This window comes from Lacerta agilis, chromosome 13 (genome assembly GCF_009819535.1).
Source record: "Lacerta agilis isolate rLacAgi1 chromosome 13, rLacAgi1.pri, whole genome shotgun sequence".
Lineage (NCBI taxonomy): Eukaryota > Metazoa > Chordata > Lepidosauria > Squamata > Lacertidae > Lacerta > Lacerta agilis.
In genome coordinates, this window is record NC_046324.1 from 12,828,124 (window position 1) to 12,852,927 (window position 24,804).

Consider the following 24,804-nt stretch of genomic DNA (forward strand, 5'->3'; position numbering starts at 1 on the left):
TGACAAACATATACTTCACCAATATATATCCAAACTAGCCATTCATCCTTCAATTATGTTGTTTGCTAAACGGACTTACTTTTTGCACAGCTGGTCCCCTGTTGGAGCTTCTACTCTGCTGGCTACATAATGGAAAGACCTGGTTGGGTTGGGCTGGGCGATCCGTGCATTCTGCTGCAACCGTATTTATGGCACTTGTTGTCTGGAAGGGTGCAGAGTAAGGGGCTGGAAATGGATGATAGAAGCCCATGACCTGGGCACATGGTGCTGGCATCAATTGGTAATACGTGTATTCAGCAGAAACAGGTGGCTGGGCAGAAATAATGGGATAAGCAAGGTACGGACCAGCAGGGTTTGGGTTAGGCTGCTGCCATCTGATCTCATTGTTATACAGTGGAAGTTGCCTGTGAAGAGGAAGATAATACACTTTCTGAATGGTTAAGTGTGCAACAGTCCACCAGCACCGCTTCTTTTCTTTAAAAGCAAAAAGAAAGATTTTGCAAGTGCTAAGTGCTGCCCATCCCACATACATTTCCCCACTGTGTTCATATGACTGTCCAGTTCTAGGGATGAGGAACTAATTGCACCAAACTATACTGCAAAAGCAGTATTATACTACTACTGGATATCAAGTGCTATACTAGCATGGCAGTCCTATGTTTTTACAGGTAAAATTATAGTCAAGTCCTCACAATGTCCATTCAGAAGTAAATTCTGCAGAATTAATGGGGCTTACTTCTGCAGCCTTAACATCAAAGGGAGACCTGAATTACATGATGTTTCAAGAGGTTTCATCATAGTCCTATGCTGGTGAAAATATGAGCAGTTTTCTGCCTTTTATCTATGTTCAGCAAGTATGCAAAGAAGGCAGCAGAAGGCAGCAGGTGGAGGCCACTGCCTCATTTTGGAAGTGGCACGAAGCTAATTTTGCTGCTCTAAAAATAGCAAATTTAAGAGGTGGTTTGAAGGTCTGAGCTTCACCACCTTTCATTCAGGAGACACACAAAAATATGATTTTTATGAATGGTTTTAAAAAAAAACCTGGAGAGAAAGCAAATAGTTCCTTCAACAACCATATTATTCAACTATCATGCAATCTAATCCTCACATGTTTACCCAGAAGGAAGTACCACTAAGTTTGGAACACCTTACACCCAAGAAAGCATGCACAAAATTTCAGCTTTAAGTGCTGAAGTTTAGTGTGAAATCTTCCCAGTATTTTAGGGAACACAAAAAACTAAATGGCAGATGCAGAAAATGTTGACATTCATTTATTTAGTCACGGACTATATTTAATTACCTATTGGACTGGTTTCCTGAACAAATGGGTAGCAAGTAATCAGGTAGCTAGGAATAGGAGCTGGTTCCACGCCATTAACTCCTCCGCTGTCAGTAGGTAATGCCATAGACATCATAAGTGAATCCGGACCCTTCTTCTGAGGAATGAATGGTTCTACTTCAGCAGACAGTTTCACATTCTTAAGGCAAGGGAAAGAAACATGTTGATGTGTTAGGGAACATAAACTAGGGTATTTTCAGGGCTGTCAGTACTTACGTATGTCATAGCCACTAGGGCTGTATTTTCATTAGGTTTACCATGTTACATTTCCCCAGTCAAAATTATTCAAGCAAAATTAATTGCATTTAAGATCAGTAATCCCAAAGCTGGTAGAATACTACATAGACTGTTACACACTGACACACACAATTTTGCCACCCAAGGAAACATGCACAACAGACCTAAGTTCAGTGTTCTGAAGAATGCACATTACAAAATAGGAAAACAATTAAAGACAGTCAAGACGGAGAAATGTTTTGTGCTACACATTTATCTGCAGTAAAGACATGAAATTTTATGGCAGAAGGAAGCATAGGACATACTATTTAGAGCATTGCACATGATCAATCTAAAGGAGGGTGGAATGAGTTACACCCCCAATAAAATTTTTACTTTAAGTTTATTGCTTTCAATGGGTCTATTCAAGTATGAATAATCACTTACTGTTGATAAGTGAAGTTTCAATCTTATGCACTCTTTTCTAAAGAAAACCAAGTTCCACTGAACAAATATAACTTACTTCCAAACACATGTGCAAAAGATTGAGCTGTAACAAGTGTCCCACACTTTCTAGAATCAGGGGATAACTGATAGTGTATTTCAAAGAAATAGAAAACTGATATCCAATATTATGCACTTCAATCAAGAGTCAAGAGTCTTTGAGTTTTTTGTTTTTCAAGAAAGGAAATGTACTAGAGGAAATACTAGTAAGGAACAAATCTGACAAAGTATTTATTTAATTTTTTTAAAACCTGCAGAAGAAAAGTTACCCTCCCAAAGGAAAGCTATTCAGCTATGATAACCATTAAAGCACTAAGTGGGCAAAAATGTTTCAACAGTACAAAAAAACAACAACAACCCAGCAGGTGTTAAAGGCTGGGTTTGCATGCAGCAATAATATTCTCAACAAGTCAGGCCCCCTTTCCTCTTCTGGCACAACTGCAATGAGTTTGGAAGCTTTTGCTTCTGTTTTAGATTCACTGCAACTGGTTGTGACATTCACACCTTAATCGTAATGAAGCTTAATATTGTTTTGGAGGCCTTCCTCTGGGCAGCTTCAGCAGGAAAAGCAAAGCGGGGGGTAGCAAGGAGAGGGACTTTTCAGTAGTGGCATCGCAGCTGTGAAACAGCCTCCCCCATGGTCATACAGAGACTTTATGGTATTTTCAGGGCCAACTGAATTCCCTTTTGTTCACCCAAACTTTTAAACTGTTTTAGAACTGGGATGTAAATTATTTCATGCTCCCTCAACGCAAGGAAGTTTTTTGAGGTTTCTTGTTTTATTTGTTATTGTATATTATGTTTTTAGTATTTTGTTGCAAGTTACGCAAGAAATATTAATTGAATGGTGACTACATAAATATATGTAATAATAATAATTCATAATCAAAACCCACTTTTGAGCAAAACAGCAGGATATAAGATTAATGTATTGTTTCTTATTCAGGTTTAGTTTGAATTAAGTTTGGCTTTTGATTTCAGAGCCTCTACATTAAGCCATTTGCAAATAACAATCTGTCTATTGTTTCCACTTCTATCCTAGTATGGATTACACAGGAACCTCTTTTTGCTCTAAAGGAACATGCACACTGATGACACTATATAAATACAACAATCAGTACTTACATATTCTATTGTTTGTGTTAGCGATTTTCTTTCAAAGCACAGGATTTTAAGACTTACTCGGCTTTCAGTTTAATTTTACAGAATGTATGCAATAGCTCATTATATGTTTCCCACTGACAATTACATTTCTTCCAAAATATTTAACATAAAGCCACCTTTGTTTTCAATATAAAGGCTACTGTATTATTTAGCAGCTGCAGCGACAGAAGATGACACTAGCAGGAACAGACTGGTAAACTTTGTCTTATAGTTACAGCACTGTGTTTAATCTTTAGACTACAATATACAAAAAAACCTGTAATGGACGTTCAATATTACCCATTAAAACAGAACCCATGCTGTCCTTCAAAGCAGAATAGTGCTGTCGGCTGAAGGCACTGTGTAATTAACATAAGGCAGATGCCTACTATTATTTTCAAATTCAAAATAATGTTGGGTTTTATACTGGCTAACATCTGGAAAAAGAAGAGGCCTAGTTATAATAGTGACCTTTTATCTTTCGGCAATTTGCATTTTTTTGGTCAGTTTTGAAACAGAGAATATGCAGCAACAAGCATATTAAGAACTTACACTTTGCCTATTTTAAGAGTAGCTTTGTAAACACAAAAACAGATGTGGCTATAGTTAGATAACTCTATTCAATGGTATCTTAAGGCAGTGTTTTTCAAGCACTGTTCCACGGCACACTAGTGTGCCGCGAGATGTTGCCTGGTGTGCCGTGGGAAAAATTGTGTTTATTTGATTCCTATTCAAGAGAATTACTTTATATATAGTCAATATAGGCACAGAGTTAAATTTTTTAACATTTTCTAATGGTGGTGTGCCTCGTGATTTTTTCATAAAACAAGTGTGCCCTTGCCCAAAAAAGGTTGAAAAACACTGTCTTAAGGAATGGGAAATATGCTGGTTAACTAGAAGATAGCAGGAGCATTTTATGCAAAGTTCTGTCTGAAAAATTACTTTTTAATCAATGATGGGTTAGTACAGTAATTTCTCCATTTTAGGACTGCTCTGTGCATTAATGTAATACAAGTTATATTAAAATCTCTCACTGCCTCCATTTCTTCCCCTTCTATTTGCCAGGAGGTGATGGGACCAGTGGCCATGATCTTAGGTTTTTTTTTTATGTTGAGCTTCAGACCATATTTTGCGCTCTCCTCTTTCACCCTCATTAAAAGGTTCTTTAATTCCTCCTCACTTTCTGCCATCAAGGTTGTGTCATCAGCAAATCTGAGGTTGTTAATATTTCTTCCAGCAATCTTAATTCCAGTTTGGGATTCATTCAGTCCAGCCTTTTGCATGATGAATTCTGCATATAAGTTAAATAAGCAGGGAGACAATATACAGCCTTGTCGTACTCCTTTCCCAATTTTGAACCAATCAGTTTTTCCATATCCAGTTCTAACTGTAGCTTCTTGTCCCACATAGAGATTTCTCAGGAGACAGATGAGGTGATCAGACACTCCCATTTCTTTAAGAATTTGCCATAGTTTGCTGTGGTTGACACAGTCAAATGCTTTTGTGTAGTCAATGAAGCAGAAGTAGATGTTTTCTGGAACTCTCTAGCTTTCTCCATGATCCAGCGAATGTTTGCAATTTGGTCTCTGGTTCCTCTGCCCCTTCGAAATCCAGCTTGCACTTCTGGGAGTTCTCGGTCCACATACTGCTTAAGCCTGCCTTGTAGAATTTTAAGCATAACCTTGCTAGCGTGTGAAATGAGCGCAATTGTATGGTAGTTGGAGCATTCTTTGGCACTGCCCTTCTTTGGGATTGGGATGTAGACTGATCTTCTCCAATCCTCTGGCCACTGCTGAGTTTTCCAAACTTGCTGGCATATTGAGTGTAGCACCTTAACGCATCATCCTTTAAAATTTTAAATAATTCAGCTGGAATATCATCACTTCCACTGGCTTTGTTATCAGCAGTTCTTTCTAAGGCCCATTTGATTTCACTCTCCAAGATGTCTGGCTCAAGGTCAGCAACCACACTACCTAGGGTAACAAGACCTCCATATCTTTCTGGTATAATTCCTCTGTGTATTCTTGCCACCTCTTCTTGAAGTCTTCTGTTTCTGTTAGGTCCTTCCCACTTTTCTTGAAGTCTTCTGCTTCTGTTAGGTCCTTCCCACTTTTGTCCTTTATTATGGTAATCTTTAGACAAAATGTTCCTTTCATATCTCCAATTTTCTTGAACAGATCTCTGGTTTTTCCCATTCTGTTGTTTTCCTCTATCTTTGCATTGCTCGTTTAAGAAGGCTCTCTTGCTATTTTTTGGAAATCTGCATTCAGTTTCCTGTATCTTTCACTATCTCCCTCACATTTTGCTTGCCTTCTCTCCCCCACTATTTGTAAGGCCTCATGGGACAGCCACTTTGCTTTCTTGCATTTCCTTTTCATTGGGATGGTTTTCGTTGCTGCCTCCTGTATAATGTTATGAGCCTCCATCCATAGTTCTTCAGGCACCCTATCCACCAAATCTAAATCCTTAAACCTGTTCCTCACTTCCACTGTGTATTCATAAGGGATTTGATTCAGATTGTATCTTACTGGCCCAGTGGTTTTTCCTACTTTCTTCAGTTTACGCTGGAATTTTGCTATAAGAAGCTGATGGTCTGCGCCACAGTCAGCTCCAAGTCTTGTTTTTGCTGACTGTATAGAGCTTCTCCATCTCTGGCTGCAGAGAATATACCAGTAATCAATCTGATTTCGATGCTGCCCATCTGGTAATGTCCATGTGTAGAGTCGTCTCTTGTGTTGTTGGAAAAGAGTGCTTGTGATTGCCAGCTTGTTCTCTTGACATATAGTAGTAGTAATGTTTAAAAGCAAACTTTTTTCAGCAGACTCTCACTAGAAAGCAAACCCTTATGCAAGCAGCAGTCCAGGCATGCTAAAATGAGTATATGTTAATTTTCAGCATCTTCCTTTTTCTCCATTAGGCTGGAATCCTAAACAGACTTACTAGGGAGTTAGCACTATGGAACTCAATGTGGCTTACTTCTGAGTAAATCAATAGGATTGTGTTATTAAAATCTAAATAGCTATGTCTTGGCATTTTCATTGGAGTATTCCTAAATATAAATTTCTAAGTAATGCTTTGAATATGACATTTAAAAGAGGGGTATAAATGGGCGGGGTATAAATAATAAATTATTATATATTATTATTATTATTATTATTATTATTATACTGCCAGTATGACATCTTTGATAGGTGGAGACACAAACAATGGAAGCTCTAAGATTGTACATGACATGTCATATAATATAACTTATTTTTTCAAAAAGATAAGCTATAAAACAAGGTAACATGAGTGGGCAGTAGCACTATCATTTTATAAATGCATAGGTACTTTCATTAAACACTGAACAACCTGTTCACATGAATGCCTACTCATAACTTTCATACAGTGGTACCCCGCAAGACGAATGCCTCGCTAGACGAAAAACTCGCAAAACGAAAGGGTTTTGCGAGTTTTTAGTTGACTCGCAAGACGAATTCGTCTATGCCTGTTTTTCGCAAGACGAATTCGTCTGGCGAGGTACCACTGTAAGCTGGCTTACCTTTTCGCTCTGGTCGGGAGGGGTGATGTCCGCGTCCGCCATTTTGGATCGACTGTGCATGCGCAGTCGATCCAAAATGGCAGACGCGGACAACATCCCTCCACCACAGCGAAAAGGTAAGCTCCGCTGCCGGTCGGGAGGGGGCCGTGGGATCGTGCCCAATGTCGGGCATCATCCCACGGCCCTCTCCGTCCTTCCCGGAGCCCCGCCGCTGCGTTTTAAGACTGCAACGATCGTTGCAGTCTTAAAACTCGGCGGCGCGGAGCTCCGGTGCCGGTCGGGAGGGGGCCGTGGGATCGTGCCCAATGTCGGGCATCATCCCACGGCCCTCTCCCTCCTTCCCGGAGCCCCGCCGCTGCGTTTTAAGACTGCAACGATCGTTGCAGTCTTAAAACTCGGCGGCGCGGAGCTCCGGTGCCGGTCGGGAGGGGGCCGTGGGATCGTGCCCAATGTCGGGCATCATCCCACGGCCCTCTCCCTCCCTCCCGGAGCCGCGGAGCTGCGTGGAACGAATTAATTTCGTCTTGCGAGGCACCACTGTATTTAATTCCTTGCTCCTACACTGTGTTTATAGAATCATAGAATTGCAGAGTTGGAAGGAGCCATAAGGATCATCTAGTCCAACCCCTTGCAATGCAGGAATCATTTTTCCCAGCGTGGGGCTTGAACCCATGACCATGAAATTAAGAGTCTCATGCTCTGCTGATTGTGTTTAATTAATACAACTTCCAAGAGGTCTCCCTATAAACTAAATGAGGGTACAAGTAATACATGAAGAGCAGCTCATATAAAGTAATCTGTTGCTTACCGGTAGCTTCTAAACAAGGCCAAACATCATTAGGATAGGATGCAATCCTATGTACAATTAATAGGAACAATTCCTACTGACCACAGGGATTTGCATCTGTATAAAAATGCTTATGTTTGGATTGTAAGGTTTCAATCCTACAATTACTTGGGCATGAATCCTACCAGTTAGCAAGGATCCAGTACTGGAAGACTTTTAATGATCAATCCTATTTCATTATTTATATATATATATATATATATATATATATATATATATATATATATTTAAATCATGTTTATTTTTAATGATACACCTATTGATGTTTAGTAATTGTGAATATCTGGATTACATTTGGATTAACAAAATGCAACTTCTCCTTCCCTGTCACAACCCAAGTCCATTTTAAAGAGTTTAAAATTTACTACTAGAAACGACTGCATTATAAAACTGTAAGAGCCTATCTTATCCAACCTTGATTTGTACCTCCATGACTTCGTAAAGGCCAATGCTTACTCTACATTAGAACAGATACTTCCCAAGAAAGAAGCTATAAGACACTGGCCTAGTTCACACATCAGTGCAGTAGCCGATTGACTAAGGAGGAGCAAAATGGCCCCAATCTACTCTCTTGGAGCCCCTGCATTCATGCCAAGACATAATTTGTCTCAATGTGATGCCTTTAAATCAACATGGCAGCAGAAGGACAATCAAGCACAGAACAAGTTGTTTTGAAGTGATGCATGATACAAATTAGGATAACAAGCTACTTTTTGCAACCTGTTTCCTAATTTTGTTATTTGGCAACTGAGCCCTTTAGCACAGGGTGCATACCTTTGTGTGGAGAAAATTGTTACTTCCCACCAGATTTGAAGCATTTTCATAAATAAAAAGTGATATTATTTAACACAGAACAATTAAAAAGTACAGTAATATTTTACATCCACATTTCAACATGCATGTTTGCTCTTAGCTTTGCAGAAAATGCAAGTAAACACAAAAAGAAAAGAAAATGACTGCAAGTAGATAGGAAAAAGGTAACAAAAGGCGGCAAAGCTGATGTTACTCTAGTGTTGCACAAAGCTATACAGGAACACAGTTCTTTAGGAATTCTTTCAAAAGGATCTTCACATAGCACCCATACCTGTGCATCTTTGTGCCACTCTTCTCTCAGACATTCAATGTCTGTTAAGCTTTTGTGACTGTTGCAGCATCTTTGTTTTAATAGGTTTTTAGTTGCGGTTTTTATATGTATGATCTGGACTACTAATACAGGAAGCCAATTCAAAATGTTTTATAAATAAATAATAGGATAAAGGTAAACATATTTAAATTGTCTTTCCTCCTATTACTTTAATTTACTCAAGAACAGTTTCACTAAAGCTTATTAGAAAAATGTAAGGACCACTTGATAAAAAAAAAAAATCCCAATGCAGCCAATTTCTTTAGCATATACAGTAGCTTCTTTCTCCAGGCAATCATATATCTTGCAGCATTTGAAATTTGCCAGGCCACTTGCGACCAAAAGAACATGCCTGACATCTCTATCTGAAGGTGCATGCCTGGGGATCCTTGGATCTTTACTGTTTTCACAAATTAACAACACATCCTTTAGAATTCTGTGATATTTTATCTGCACAATCAGAACAAATCTCAGGAACCAAAAACTCAATATTGAAAAATACAACTTTTGAGCCCTCTGACCCCAAAATGGCAACTAGACATTCTGTTTTGGCAACTGTAAACCTGGTTTAAGGAGCGATTTGGCACCTAGCTTATACATCTGAGTTTCTAACACCGATACCTTGTGAAGGCATGTGCCTGCTACCTGGCAAAATACTATGCAGCATACGACTTTAAGACGACTAAAACCCACAATGCCCACCTACACCCTTTTGTCCCATTAAGAAAAATGTCAGGCAAATGTTACAGGAACACAGAAAAACTCTCTTTAACCAAGTCAGACCACTGGTCCATCTAGCTTACTACTGTCTATGCTGACTGGCAATAACCCCTCAGGATTTTTGAGAAGTCTTTCCATGTCTTGTCTAGAAATACTGGGGAGCAGGGGCGTAGCAAGGGAGGGATGGAGGGGGCGGGGGCCCCGGGCAGCTCCGCTGCTGGGGGTGACACATCGGGGGGCGGCCCCTACTCCTGGGCTTCTTTTTTTTTTTTTTTTTTTTTAAAAAAAAATTAATTCTTTTTAGGCTATTTTCGGCACCCCCCCTCGCTGGCCGCCCCTGAGGCTCTGCCCCAGCACCGAAAATAGCCCCCCCCAGCGGCGGAGCTCGTCATGGAGGCAAGGGGCGGGCCAGCGAGGTGGGGTGCTCTTTGCCAAGCTCCATGGCAGGCTGGCAGCCCGCAAAGACTCCCGAATCCGCTGCCCAGCACCCCTTCGTGCAGGCATGAGCAGCCGCGGCACGAAGCGATGCCCCCCCCAGGGGTGCCTCTTGGCTTCCCGCCCCCGGCAGCCAAGGGGCTAAGAACACCCCTGCTGGGGAGTGAAGTTGCAGCCTTCTGCAAGCAAGTGGCTCTACCACTCCTGTGAATGAGACCTTCTCCTTGAACCTAATCATTATTTTTATCTTGGAGTCGTCTGGAGCTTCTTCCTCTTCTACAGCTATCCATGCCTAGTTACTGAAATCCAGATAATGGCCAGCTGCAAAGAACTGAAGCCACAGGAAAATATTGGAAGAATGCAAGGAGGAACCATTTCATGAAGTCACCTGAAGACTAATTACAATTCCTACTAATTAATCCACAACATATTGCTCAACAAGAGTGATGTCTGTGGTTTAGTAACCATTCTTCCTTCAGAAGCAATTAAAAAAAAATATTCATGGAAATGACAGGCAACACAAAAGACCTGTTGAAAACAAAACAAATGATATGTAACCCCAAACAGCCATATCTTTAAATAACAGCAATGATCAGACCAAACCAACTCTGTTGTTTTGGGTAGAAATTAACATTTAGGAACATATGCTGTCGCCTAATATTAGGACAGATCATAGATCTGTGGTCTGAAATCTAGGCTGGCTGTATTGCATATGGGTCCTGCACTTTGTTCCTTTTACCAGTGCCCCTTTCCTTTTCACACACACGCACAGAGAAGCAGGAGTTGGGAAGACCAGCCTGGGGCTCATTCCTCTCCCCATCCCCTCTTGTATGAAATACATGAAGAGGAGGAGGAACAGCTGTTCATCTTCACTACCTACCCACCAAAGGTGACCACTCTCACTGTGGCACCTCAAAAGAACATTGTAGAGATGGAAAAGGTGCAAAAACAGGCAACCAAAATCATCACAAAGTTGAAGCAATTCCCCTAAGGAGAAAGGCTATGGTATTTGAGGTCTATTTACCGGTAGTTTAGAGAAAAGGAAGCAAGTAAGGGGGGAGGTACAGACCACAGTGGCTAAGGGTGTCTTTTTCTGGCTACAGCTGGTTCACTAGCGTGGGGCTCAAAACCATGACCTTGAGAGTAAGAGTCTCATGCTGTACCAACTGAGCTATCCCAGGTCAGATTGGATGATTGCAATGTGCTTTACGTGGGGCTGCCCTTGAAGACTCAAACTTCAGCTGGTCCAAAATGCAGCAGCCAAATTCACAGCTGGGGTTCTGGACTTAGATCTCACCGAACCCATTTTAAAACAGCTGCATTAGTTTCCAGTTTATGAAGCCAATTACAAGTGTTTAAAACCCTAATTGACTCAGCCCCCCCCCCATACCTGAAATACTGTATCTTTCCTACAGCCCCCACCAGTTTTAAGACCAGCGGAGGTCAGGGGTGGTTTAAGAGAGGGCCTTCTCTGTGGTAGGCCCTAAGTTTTGGAACTTCTTCCCCACAAAGATTCATCTGGCATCTTCATTACACAAATTTTGGCGAATGCTGAAGACACACCTCTTTATCCTGGATTTTGAAACCTGAAATCTGTATTTTTAGGACCCACCTTATTTTTGTGATTATGTTGTTTTAAACTGTTTTTAGTACTGTGTTTTTTATAACTTGTCCTGTGACCTTAGGTGAAGGGCAGGTAATTAAAAAATGATAGTGATAATAAATTGAAGAGACTGATATTAGCCAGACAAATTTATAAAGGGATAACTTCTGTGGACAGAAGTTTAAACTCTCGTCTTGCAAGAGTCAGTGGCCTGGTTCAGTTTATCTTGGCTAAATATGCTGCAATATGCACAAACCTTGCCCACTTAGAAAGCCTCTTCATGGCATGGACTGATAAACTAGAAAATCTCTAACCATGGTTTCCAGTTCATTTTCCTAGTTCAAGTGAAATGGGAACTATGGTTGTGTACAGATTACTAGCTTAAAAATGCAACTAGGTTGTTCTTACAAAGGCTAAATGTTTTTCAATATCGTAATTTTAAAAGCTGTCTGAATGCATCCACAGTGTGTTTAACCTCTACCAATGGGTCAAATTAAACATTACAAACAAAACAAGTAAGTGTGTGCAATGAAGCCCTGGTGGAGGTGGTGGTGGTGTTTTAAACCAAACAACTTTGGGAGGCAGCAATTTTAAGCAAGGGTAACTCTTCTCCTTCCAACTGTTTTTCCACTCTACCAGCTGCTCTCCCTGCAAAGAATTCCAGACATATGTTTATGCTTTGGAACCCTGAAGGGGAAAAGGGCTGGAGGAGAGAAGCACAATATTGATATCAGAATCAGCTGATAAGGAAAGGTTTAAGTAGACACTCCCTCAACTCAAAATCAAAGCCTTTCACTTTTAATCAAGTGTGTTGGTGCTTCATTTACATGTAAATTTTGTTACAATAGTTTGCCCTCTAAAAAGCAATACCAGAAACTCCCAGGGACAAATCTCTCTAAAAGCCATCTGACTTGCCTCAAACTGGAAAGAGAGTGTGTGAAGAGTGAGGCGAAGAAATACCCGCTGCTGATGGCAGTCCAGCTTTATTGAAAATTAAGTCTACTTTGAGGAGGAGGTGAAGGATATCCAATCCTCAAGTCAGTCACTGACAATGATTTTAGCCTCAAAAAAACTGGGGAAAGATGCACTTTCTGTCCCGTTCCTCCTTCTGACCTCATTCCCTTTCGCATTGCAAGTCTATAGCCAAGTTCTACTATATTTGCTAACCCATGTCTTTCCTGCCAAGACTGGCAATTTGCTAATTTGTCAGCATTATCATCCTTTCACTCCCACCGATAAAGCATGGAAAATAAGTTCCCAGTTCAAAATTCACTAGGTGGCATTAGACAAGCCACTATATTCTTCCATCCTTGGCCAGCCTCCCCAATACTTTGCAATAAGAAAAATACTGGAATGTCGTGCAGAAATGATTTAGGAGTTACTGAAACAATGCATAGCAAAAGTGTCTTGAACCCCTGAAATGTCTATCCATAGAGCTCATTTTATCCTCACAGATTCCCAGTGAGGTAAATTAGGCTGAGAGAGTGAGTGGCCCCAAGTCACAAAGGGAGCTTCATGGCCGAGTGGGGTTTTGAACTCTAAGTCTCAGAGGCCCCAGTTCGACACTAACCGCAATACCATACAGAAGCATGCTTTAAATGTATTACAGTACTGCTACGGAAACCAACACCATTCAGATAACAATAGCTGGCGATTTAATCTTCAACACCCCCCCCCCCCATAACCCCAGTGGCCCATGTTCAATGCCTACTAGCTTTGCCTTTGCTTTCTTACTTCAGAATTTAGATTCCTTGCTGCAGAATTTAGATTGCGGGGGGGGGGAAACAATCTATATCCTTTGCTTATTAAAACTTATACAGAACACGCTACGGATGTCAAGAGTGAGAGCATTGTATAAACAGCTCCTTCTCCCAGAGCTTCAACAAATCCCTTTAAATCCCTCACTGCCCTGGCAACCTCGCCTAATTCCCCTCGGGCCCGATCTCACCCGCGCCAGGGACCGGGTCTAGGGCTCAAGCCCCAATAACTCCCCCCCCCCACTGCCGCTCTCTCCCCTCCCCCCATTATTATTATTACCGCGACACGAAGCACCCTCTCGGCTTGTTTACGTGTCGGTGGCATTTGTACGCCGCCTCCACAGCAGACGAGTTCTTTGGGCAACGCCCCCGAAGTTAAAAGCCCAGGTTAAAAAACCAAAACAAAAGCACAGGAGACGCCTGAGATTTAGAAGGCCGGGGCGTTATTAACCCCCTTTACACTCACCATTTCAGCCGCCGCCCCCTCCTCCTTACTTAGGCACACCCCAGCCACTAACCCCTAGGCACAGCTGCCTCAATAGACTTCCTCCCAGGATTGGGGGGGTAGTGAATCCCCCTCCCTGCGGTGCACCCCTCCCCCCGTTGCCGAGCAACCCCTCAGCCGGGGGTCGGGCGCTGCACGGCGGGCTCCTTTGCCGGACTCCTCCCTACCTGGCCGCCGACGGCTTTGTCCATGGCTCCAGCAGCCAGAGCAGAGCGGGCCCGGGCGCCTCTCTCAGCGGGGACGGCGGGACGCTTCCCCCATGGCTCTCTCTTTCTCCCCTCCCCTCCCCTCACGGACCGGCTTCCCGCTCACCACCCGGCGCGGCGAGCACAGGCGACTCCGCGGCGGCTGACGCGGCTCCCGAACAAGACCCGGCTACGCCACTAGCGACGGCTTGAGATGGAGGCGACGGAGGGGAGGGGTGGAGGGGGGGGAGCATCTGGGACGGAAGCCGACGGGAGCCACGCTGCGCTTAAAAGCGTTGGTTTAAAAGCGTCCTCCTCCGCGCTCGGAACTCTCCCCCTCCCCCGCCCATCTTCTCCGCCGTTGCCCAGCAACGCCGGGCCTGTAAGGCTCGTTTGGAGCCCAGCTGGAGTTCATCAGGGGGAGGGCCGGTGAACTCTCCGCGCCTTCTTCGTAGGCTTTTGTTTATTTATCTATATGTCCATCTATCTAGGTGTGTCATGCTTTTGCCTGCAGTCAATAGGCGCTCCTCACTGTGGGAGTGAAGCCCACCGTGGGGCTTTACTTACATGACAGGGTGCGAGCTTTCCTTGAGCTGTGGTCTGTTCACTCCCGACGTACCGTGAGCCTGTATGCATGCTTGCTCACGAGTAAGGCCCACACATAGGATTAGGCCCGGTGAGTATGTAATAAGATTGCAGCCCTCGCTGCCTAGTAAAAAAAAAGTGTTGAGAGTGGCTGGGGAAACCCAGCCAGATGGGCGGAGTATAAATAATTTATTATTTATTTAGGTGTGTGTTTTTTAATTATAAAGGTTGCAGGGTTTTGTTTTAGGATGGTGTGGTCAGGGCTTGCTTTGTGTATGTATGTTTTCAGTTTTGATGCATATATCTGCGAAACTTATTTTATATTCTTTATTGAAAAATTAAAAGTACATCGTCACAAGGGCGCAGAGTAAGAGAGACATACCACAAAAGGAATTAAAAAAAAATAGTAGAAAAGAGAACGGAACCAAAAAAAAAGAACTTGTATACATGATCCCCCAAATATGTTACTGTAGTTAACCAGAACTTAACCTAATACCGTACAGTGGTACCTCGGGTTACATACGCTTCAGGTTACAGACTCTGCTAACCCAGAAATAATGCTTCAGGTTAAGAACTTTGCTTCAGGATAAGACAGAATCATGCTCTGATGGCACAGCAGCAGCGGGAGGTGCATAGCTAAAGTGTTGCTTCAGGTTTAAGAACAGTTTCAGGTTAAGAAACAGACCTCCGAACAAATTAAGTAGCCTACGTTACCAGAGGTACCCACTTTATTATAAAATATCTCTGTGAAAACTTGGAGGAGGTTGAATTTTAACCCCTTTCTCAGTTTCTTCCATAAATAGTGTTTTCCCTTCATGCCAGTTGTGTATAGATAATTATTACAAAAATTGATTAATTGATCAAAGTTCATATACCTATTTTTTCCTTATTTTTCCGTCTATAAGACGCCCCCATGTATAAGACGCCTCCTATTTTGGGGGGACTCAGATTTAGAAAATGGGGAGAGATGGCCCAGAGTATAAGACGCCCCCTAATTTTTGAAATTATTTTTTAGGGGAAAAAACCTAGTCTTATACACGGAAAAATCGGTAATTAGTTGCTTAACTCACAGCACAGACCTAGCCATGCCTGCTTGGAAGTAAGTTCTACTGAAGCGAAAAGGCTGCAATCTATACCTAGTTTCCTTGGAGTAATTCCCATTGAATTCAGTGGGCTTACTTCTGAGTAGATGTGTATAGTATTGCACTGTAAGATTCTTTATTCAAGTGATTATCTAGTTTTAAATGTTTTATACGTTCACGTTCAATGCCATTGGACAAGTTATTGCAGCCATAATGGTATCTAGTGTTATTTTAACTATTAAATGTGGTGTTGGCAAATGGGTCATTCATTCCTAATGGTCATTAGAGTCATAATTTTTTTTTCCAGTTTTCACATGGATCCTAAAATGTCACAAAGCATTGTAGTCCTACAAAATAATTTACAGTGGTACCTCCGGTTGCGCACGGGATGTGTTCTGGAGCTCCGGTCGGATCCCAAGGAATTCACACCTGGAGGTGCCTGTTCTGCGCATGCGCGTGGAACAGTAGAGTGCTTCTGCACATGCGCACAGGGCAAAACCCGGAAAAATACTTCCGGTTTTGCTGTGGTGTACCTGAAGGATACGCAACCAGAGGTGTGCGTATCCAGAGGTACCACTGTACTACTATCCTCCTCCTCCTATTGCATTTGTCTGTCTCCAGAAATCTCTCTACCTAAATCAGGGGTCAGCAAACTTTTTCAGCAGGGGAGCTGGTCCACTGTCCCACAGGCCTTGTGGGGGGGCCGGACTATATTTTGGGGGAGAAATGAACGAATTTCTATGGCCCCACAAATAACCCAGAGATGCATTTTAAATAAAAGCCACATTTTACTCATTTAAAAACACGCTGATTCCCGGACTGTCCTGCGGGCCAGATTTAGAAGGAGATTGGGCTGGATCCAGCCCCTGGGCCTTAGTTTGCCTACCCATGACCTAAATGCTTCCTTAATGCTGGAGGAAAGTTTAATTGAAGTTCATGTGACAAATACACTAAATAATTTCAGCGATAAATCTGAACAGAGGCAACTCTAATCAAAATGGTTGCTGTTGTTCACCCAGGGCCATGGGGTCAAGACAACAAAACCCTGTGTTTATAGACACACATCTTTTCAGGTTGTATGAAGATCAAGGCTTGTACAGTATGGGATGATCTAGATCACTTACCCGGTATTTGAAGTCACTCTCAGTAATGGGCTTGTTATTCAAAAGGAGAGTCACATATGTGATCAAGCTTTGCATGAAAAACCAACAGCCTATCAATTTATATCATGTTTAGTGACAGTGACTAATACTTCATTGGAAGTATACATGAACATACATAGCAATTATAAGTGAGTCACCTCCTGTTGATCATGTCTCTCAATTAGAGGTTGCATTTTAATCCTATATAGATAATGCTAACACAGAGAATGGAGGATGCTACATGCTGACCTAGATATAACCACTGGTTGTTCTAGGCAACATTATTTCCAACACACTTTTTTTTTAAAAAAAGGCTGATTTTACTGCGTACCTTTAGATGTTTCCACAAAAATGGATTGTGGATGCTTGTAAATAAGTAGACTTTTCAGATGGGAAATCAAGACTAAAGAAGACAAGAATAGTCAAAACCATCTGTTGAAGCTGGAATTTGAACTCAGGTTTCCATGCTTTTAAAACCAGAATGTTCTCTATTAGATCAATGATTCACAACCAATTGAAGACTTGGAAAACAAGTTAGAAAAACATCACTGCTAGTAAAAGTGCTTTTCTTAGCTGCTGATTAATGTTGGAACATACAACCGAAACTTTCTATTTTTATTGTCACTTTGGGTAGAATCTATATATTACAAATAAAGTCTGAAATTTTAAATATCTGTATTTTCTTTGCCTTGGGAACTAGTGCAAGGCAGTCCAAAACCCACTGGTTGCATACTAACAGTGCACTAGTTTAACAATCCTAAATGTTACAATTTATAATACAGTATAGTATTTTAACATTCTTTTATAAATTATTACATCTTGTGCTGTTGCACTTGTATCCTCATGGGCTTCCCATAGACATCAGGTTGGTCAATGTGATAGTAGAATGTGGGACTAGATAGGCCTTTGGTCTGATCCAGGAGGGTTCTTCTTATTTTCTTAGAAGCACCTCTCTTGGGGTGGGCAGCAGCTCGGAGACCAGGGGTAGCAGCAGCAGTTGCCCAGAGGAGCAGAGGCTGAAAGAAAGAAGGTTGCTTAAGGCCACCTCGAATTAATGACAGGCAAAATTTGAAGCAAGGGCTTACTTTCTCACTTTGAGCAACACACCGCACCAGCTCTTTCAGAGTGTTGTATTTTTGGTTACAAACTTCTGCCCATTCCCGGGATGGGGGGCATAGTCAGTCCCTGAAGTTTCCTTCACCCCCTCTTTGTGACTGCTTCCCTTCCCAAGCAGAGAGAGAGGGGTATGAGAATGAGTAGCAATCTCCACGCATCTTGTTCTCCCTCTCAGAAGGTGGTACGTATTAAGCCATGGGTAGGCAAACTAAGGCCCAGGGGCCGAATCCAGTCCAAACTCCTTCAAAATCTGGCCTGTGGGTGGTCCGGGAATCAGCATGTTTTACATAAGTAGAATGTGTACTTTTATTTAAAATGTATCTCTGGGTTATTTGTGGGGCATAGGAATTCGTTCATCCATATATATATATATATATATATATATATATATATATATATATATATCCAGCCCCCCCCCCAAAGTCTGAGGGACAGTGGACCGGCCCCCTGCTGAAAAAGTTTGCTGACCCCTGTAAGCTATTGTGCTCAGGTCCTTGCAGACTTCCCAGAAACATCTGGTTGGTCACTGTGAAAAGGATGCCGAACTAGATGGGTTGCCAGGATTGGGGGCATTGTGGAAAGTTGAAAGGGTTGCTAGATCCAGTTGTTTATCACTGCTTAGAGTGCTGAGCCAGAAAAAGGGGGGGGGGCAGGACAGGACAGGATGGGCATCAGCAGGGGGCCCTGACAAGGCACTGATATCTTGACAGCTTCCCCAAGGTGCCAGGTGCTGATGCTGGTTTAGACTGAGAGCACGTTGTCTAAGGGCCTCCCCAAACCTGGCACTGAACACTTGTTAAAGTGTAGAAAGCACTTCTAATGTGAATCTATACTATCTTCCCCCAACCTGGTGTCTCCCCAATGTTTTGGACTACAGTTCCCATCAGCCCCAGTCAGTGTGGCCATTAGTGAAGTATGGTAAGAATTGTGGTCCAAAACACTGCAAGACACATTGTTGGGGAAGGCTGATCTACACCATGAAGTCAAATTGCCATACCAGAAGGAAGGAGTGTTATTGCAGAAATACCCTTTACTATCTGTGATCATTTCCTTATGGCAGTTCATTGGTTCAGTTCTGTTGGCATAACTACAGCTGGAAAAAGCTGGTGTTCTAAATACAGCACATGGAGTGACTGCCTATTCAAGTATTGTGCAATTTAATTAACTTTGCTTGCAATGCTAAACACAATGGGACAGTAGATAAAGGACATAATATAGATTTGAATCTCTGGGAAAAACTTTGAAAGATTGATTTGAAGTTCATAGCAGGTTAGTCTTTGAAGGGGAACTATCTGAAATTTTTAGACTTGCTAAAATGTATAAGTCTGACTCAGATAAGTGCTGGAGATAAAATGAGACTGAGGTTATGTTTTATCATATCTGGTGGACTTTTGAAAGGATAAAAGAGTCCTGGGAAATAATTTATAATGAATTGAAAAAAAATGTTTAAAAGTACCTTTCCCATAAAACCCGATTCCTTTTTGTTGGGGATAATTCAGATGGAAATTCCAAGGTGTAAAAAAAGATTATTTATATATGCCACTACAACAGCCCATGTTTTATTAGCCCCAAAATGGAAAACGAGCACGGTCCCCAACTAAAGAAGAATGGCAACCTAAACTGAAGGAATATGTGCAGCTTGCAGATTTAACATATAGAATAAGAGAACAGAACATACGTTTAAAAAAGATTGGAAAATGTTTATTGAATATATGGGTGAAAATTGTATACATTTAAAAACGCTGGCAGCATTAGATAATTCAACGGTGTAGATAAGCTTTGATGGATGTAATAATGGAATACTGAATGGTTTATGTAAAATATGCAGGGGTTTATGGTATGTAAATTGAACCGTGGAAAGAGAAGAAGGGAAGTCATTGATTGAAGGTTGTTTAAATGAATACACTAAAATGTAAAATAGAAGTGTGTGTGTGTGTGTGTGTGCGCGCGCGCATGCGCATGTGTGTGGTATTCTAAATACAGCACATGGAGACATGAAGTTACTGCCTATTCAAGTATTGTACAATTTAATTAACTTTGCTTGCAAGTTAATTAGCCTCATTGAAGACAGTAGGGTTACTTCTTAAGAAACATGTAGGAGTGTTGTTATTGCACACATATGTATGTTCGTTATTTTTTGAGATGAGATAGTCTCACGTCAATAGGATTGTGAGATGACCTTACTTGATTTGGATGCAAGTTCATACTTAATAATTCATTATGCTTGCAACACAACTGTGAAATTCACAGTGGTTGCATTTCCCTTCCTCACTAGGAAAACACTGCTGGTGATCAGACGTCCAGAAGAAGGACCCAGTTGCCTTTTGAAGGTCTCTCTATTTTTAAAATAGTTTTGCTGTTTTCACAGAACCAAGGACCCAATGAAGGGAAAACGCAGAAGGAAAGAGATAACCCCCATACCTTAACACCCCCACCCCAGGTCAGATCAGTCATTAAAGCAAGACCAAATAAAACCAACCTAGGGTGCTATTCCACATGCAACCATGAGAACTAGGTGGACAAAAATATTTTTTCCTTAGTGGCAACAGACTAAAGCCTGACCAAGTTGCACAAAGTGGGCCATGTCAATAACTTTATAATAATTATCAGTGTCAAGAAAAAAGAGAGAGAATAGTTGTTCCCATATCCACTAGTGCAGGAGTGGGGATCTTGTGGTCCTCCATGTTGCTGGACTACTGTTCCCATCATCCCTGATGGTTTAACTGTGCTACCTTAGGTTGATGGGAGTTGGAGTCCACAACATTTGAAGGATAACGGGTTCCCTGTTTCTGCACAAATGAGAAAATAAACAATCAGTTTTAACTTAGAGGTAGCTTTCTGTCAAACAGTGAAGCTGTAATTTGTGCACACTTCCTGGGAATAAACCCCACTGATCACAGTGGGATTTACCTTCAAGTAACCATGCATAGGATAGGGCTGCATGAACATTTTCTTAATTTAGCCAAACAACAAGCTAGCTGAGGCTCTAGTCCAGACATAGGCAACCTTCAGCCCTCCAGATGTTTTGGACTACAGTTCCCATCATCCCTAGCTAACAGGACCAGTGGTCAGGGATGATGGGAATTGTAGTCCAAAACATCTGGAGGGCCGAAGGTTGCCTATGCCTGCTCTAGTCCTAAGTGCTTACTTGGGACAACTTTCATTGAACTTATAGCATAGGATCAGTCTGCAGTGAAGCCCCAGACTCGGGCACCTTCCTTTGAGATTTTCAAAGTCTAACACAGGTCTAGTTCATTTTGCAGTGCTTCAAACCTGTTTGACCAGAGCCCATGGCAGGATAAGGGGAAGTGACATATATACCACAGCAACGTATCACTGCAACGTTTCTGAAAACTATCATCTGCAAACTGAACAGGGACAGTTTAAGCGGGGCTGCAAATTGATAATGCAACCAGACATAGTGCATTGCACATTTTCTGTGTTCAATTGGACCCAAATCTCAAGATCAAATCTACAACAGAGAGAGATATATCTAAACATATTGTTGAGATCTGTGGAAGTATCATAGTGATGTCAGGCTGGGCTGAACAGCACCACACTACCTCTGGGTTTGGCAGGGGGCTAAGGAAGATTAGAACAAGAGAAAGCAGAATTCTTCCTGTTGGCAGCTGAAAGTGGAAATAAACGTGTGGATAAATGAAGTAAAGTAGCCTTTGAGCCTCTTCTTCAGTATTTAGTTTAATGTTTGATCATTGTTACCAATGTCTATTTCATCTTTTATTGTTAATACAAATCAGCATTCTGCCCAATAGGGTTTTGTATTTATTTTAGAAACTATTGAAGCCAAGGGCATGTGTGTCACACAGCTCAATCCCAAATACATTTACTCATGTCACTTCCCCCAATAGTATGTACTTCCTAGTAGTTAGGCCTGCAATCTTAAACATTTTCTGTGCTGTCAGAAGGCTGAATTAGGAGATTAAGGGGAGGGGCTTACAGTTCCCCCCCCCCCATCAGCTATGATGCTACAATAATTTTAATGTTTGCCCCTTCATATCATTTCCAGCATCTGCAATAAAGGAGTGTATCCAAAATATGGTTTTATACAGATCAGATGAAGCGTGCTTAAAACCCTGCAATTTAAAAGGAGAGTTTCATGATTCATTAATAAATCCAGGAGGGTAAGATGTCATCAAGAAGATAAAAAGTGTGTAAAGGTTTCATAACTTTTGAAAGTAAACAACTAAATCCCTCTCTAATCCACCTTTCAGTTCTTTGTAATATAGTTTATGAGTGGGTGTTAAAATCTGATCAAGCCTTCTAATCCCTACATTCAGCAGGGTTAAAATATAAACTAGGCTACCTTCTTTCATTGAGGTGATCAGCTGGGTAAAAAGCTAATAAGAGAGCAAAAGGGGTCTGTGCCAGAAAACGAAAGAGTGGGTCCCATCCTCCAGCTTTTGATAATTAGAAGAACAAGCTTGAGTTTGAGAGCAAGTTTACTGTGATGTGACCTACAGGGGGAAGCTGCAGGCTGAAAAGATGGAGAGTGAGCTATGGCTGATTTCTGCTTGAATGCAAGGCTGCTGCTATGGGAGTTAATGCTGTGAACCCCTCCATCATAGGCTCAGTTGTATATATGTATAAATAAACCATATATCCTAAAGACACCACAGTCTCTGCTGTGCCTCATTTCCAATAGGGACGCCTGGAATCTCGCACTGCTTTGTGATTGCAGTGGCATGCAACACATATGTTTGTGCATGTTGTACTTCTGTTGAGAAACAACTTATTTAAAAACCCAGTCACTGCTCTTCTTCTGAGAAATGTGGGAGAACCCGTCTGCCCAGAGAATCCAGTGAAAAATGCCCACTACAAGCAGGACCTGAAACAACTGCCTTCTTTGTAATGGCCATCAGGATTGTAAATCTGGAATGCAGTTCAGCTTGTTATGAATCCTACTCCAAATGGTGCCGACTGTCAAGTTATAGCCTGTGACATTTTTCTTAAGATATTTGCTTGATCGTATTTAAAATAAATGTATTGCTACAATGAAAATGGCCATTGTACAGTTCGTTTATGCTTCAGCAATACATGCCCACATAAAGGTCACTTCTTCTTTTTTTGTAAAGGCTGTTATTCAGGCTTTGTTAACAATGCAGTTCTTCAGAGCTAATCTGGGTAGTGCTTTCTAGTTCTGTTTTATTATATGGCAGCAAAATGTCTGTCACTATGATGGGCAGATTGTGTGCACAGAGGAGGGCTTCAGTGGTGCTGTCAGGGCAGAATCCAGAGTCCCAGTCGGCTGAATGAGCAGGAGGGTTCCCCAAATGCAACAGGGATGTCTTGACACAGTTTGGACTAGGCAAAGTAACTCATATTTTCATCTGTTATTATTTATTGGATTTCCTGCCTGCCCTTGACCACAAAAAGATCCCTGTGAAGGGTTACAACAATATAAAATACAACATTAAAGTCAGTTTTCAAAAACCATCAGAAGAATAGAGTGGATCCTGACAATATAAATCTCAAATGCCAATGCTAGGGTAAAGAAGTATCTATGTGTACGAAGTCATTAAATCCAGAATCTAAAACTGCATAACTGCACCGCTGGATGGCTTTTACATTGCAAGGAGCCTTAGAGGGTGCTGTGGATCTGTTTGTGGGCACACTGTACCCCCTTGTTCAGGATCCTGAATAAGGTAGGAACTGCCCACACCCCTCTCCATGACTAGAACAGAAAACGGTTTTTGTACTTGCTTCAATGTGTCCCAAAGTGGAGCACTTTACTGTACCTTTCTCCATAGGAAACTCTTCACTTATATGGGAGAAGATAAGAGTGTGCACTGGAACTATGCCAGATATCAACATCCAACACCTTGCAGCAACTGTTGATGCCCCAGAAAATCAGCAGATCTCACCTGTACTGATTTATTCTAGTCCTCCTATATTAGGATTTCAGAACTGCTGTTTCAGTTTTCTACAAGGTCCCCAACATAGTATTGTTCTAGAGCACTCTGAGGAAATTTAAATGGTGATTCTAGTACAGCATGGAGAAACTGGTCTGAAATAACCCATTCACGTGCATGTTTCCCCATTAGAGTCTGTTTCTATGGTATAGTGTCAAAACAGAATGGATTGGGTAATGTTCACGTGTGACAAAGTCACCATTGTACTCAGATTACAAATGCAGCTGGCTGGTATGTTGGAAATAGAATGCTAGATAAGATTAACCTTTGGTCAGATCCAGCAATACACTTCTTATGTATTTACACCAACTGCACCACATCCCATAAATAATTTCTTCACCACAATCTATTCCTGAAGAAAGCACCAGCATGAACTGGCTACTCAACAGTCCTATCCTGCTGGACAAGGAATACAGGGAATACACTCCTATCCTGCTGGACAAGAGAAGAAAGAGATATTGTCTAATCCATACACACATCCTTTATCAGACTATTGCATGCATGAAAAATGAGAATGAGGGCTATGGTGGGGCTCCAAAACATCTCAAAGACCCTCCTGGGGCATAGAAAGGATTCACTGATTCTGTTGTGGCTGTGCAACAGTTTCCAGCAGCTATACAGATTTTGAGGGAGGAGAGTTTGACATAAAGGTTTATGATGTATTCCCACTCATTTAAGTATCTCCTAGTACACACATGGTACTCCCCTCCTCAGTTTATCCTTGAAACCAGCCTGCAAGGTAGCTTAGGCAGGGAGATAGTGGCTTGGTCAACCAAGGTCATTCTAACCACTGCTCTCACCAATGTAGCCGGAAGCGTATTGAACATGTGCTTGCCTTCTAGTGGTACCCCGTTTAGCCTGTATAGTGCCAAACAGCGGGACAGACATTTTGTGGCGCTCCTGGACAGAAGCAAGACCGATGGCAGGGCAGGTTGTGGCAATGCAACTCTAGTCTCTTTTCCAACTCTCTGAATGCTGTGACCCACTGTTGCTCTCTGGACTCACTCTGAGAATCGCTTCCTCTTCCAGCT

General features: G+C 41.8%; 1 protein-coding gene across 1 annotated transcript in view; it reads right to left on the reverse strand.

Moving 5' to 3' along the window:
• SECISBP2L (SECIS binding protein 2 like) overlaps window positions 1–14,161 on the reverse strand; it is a 38,985-nt gene extending 24,824 nt beyond the window's left edge. Inside the window, 3 exon segments of the mRNA XM_033168055.1 lie at window positions 80–408; window positions 1,304–1,478; window positions 13,901–14,161. Coding sequence (XP_033023946.1) covers window positions 80–408; window positions 1,304–1,478; window positions 13,901–13,924 — 528 coding nt within the window. The 5' untranslated portion in view covers window positions 13,925–14,161.
• Window positions 14,162–24,804: the final 10,643 nt, after the last annotated feature.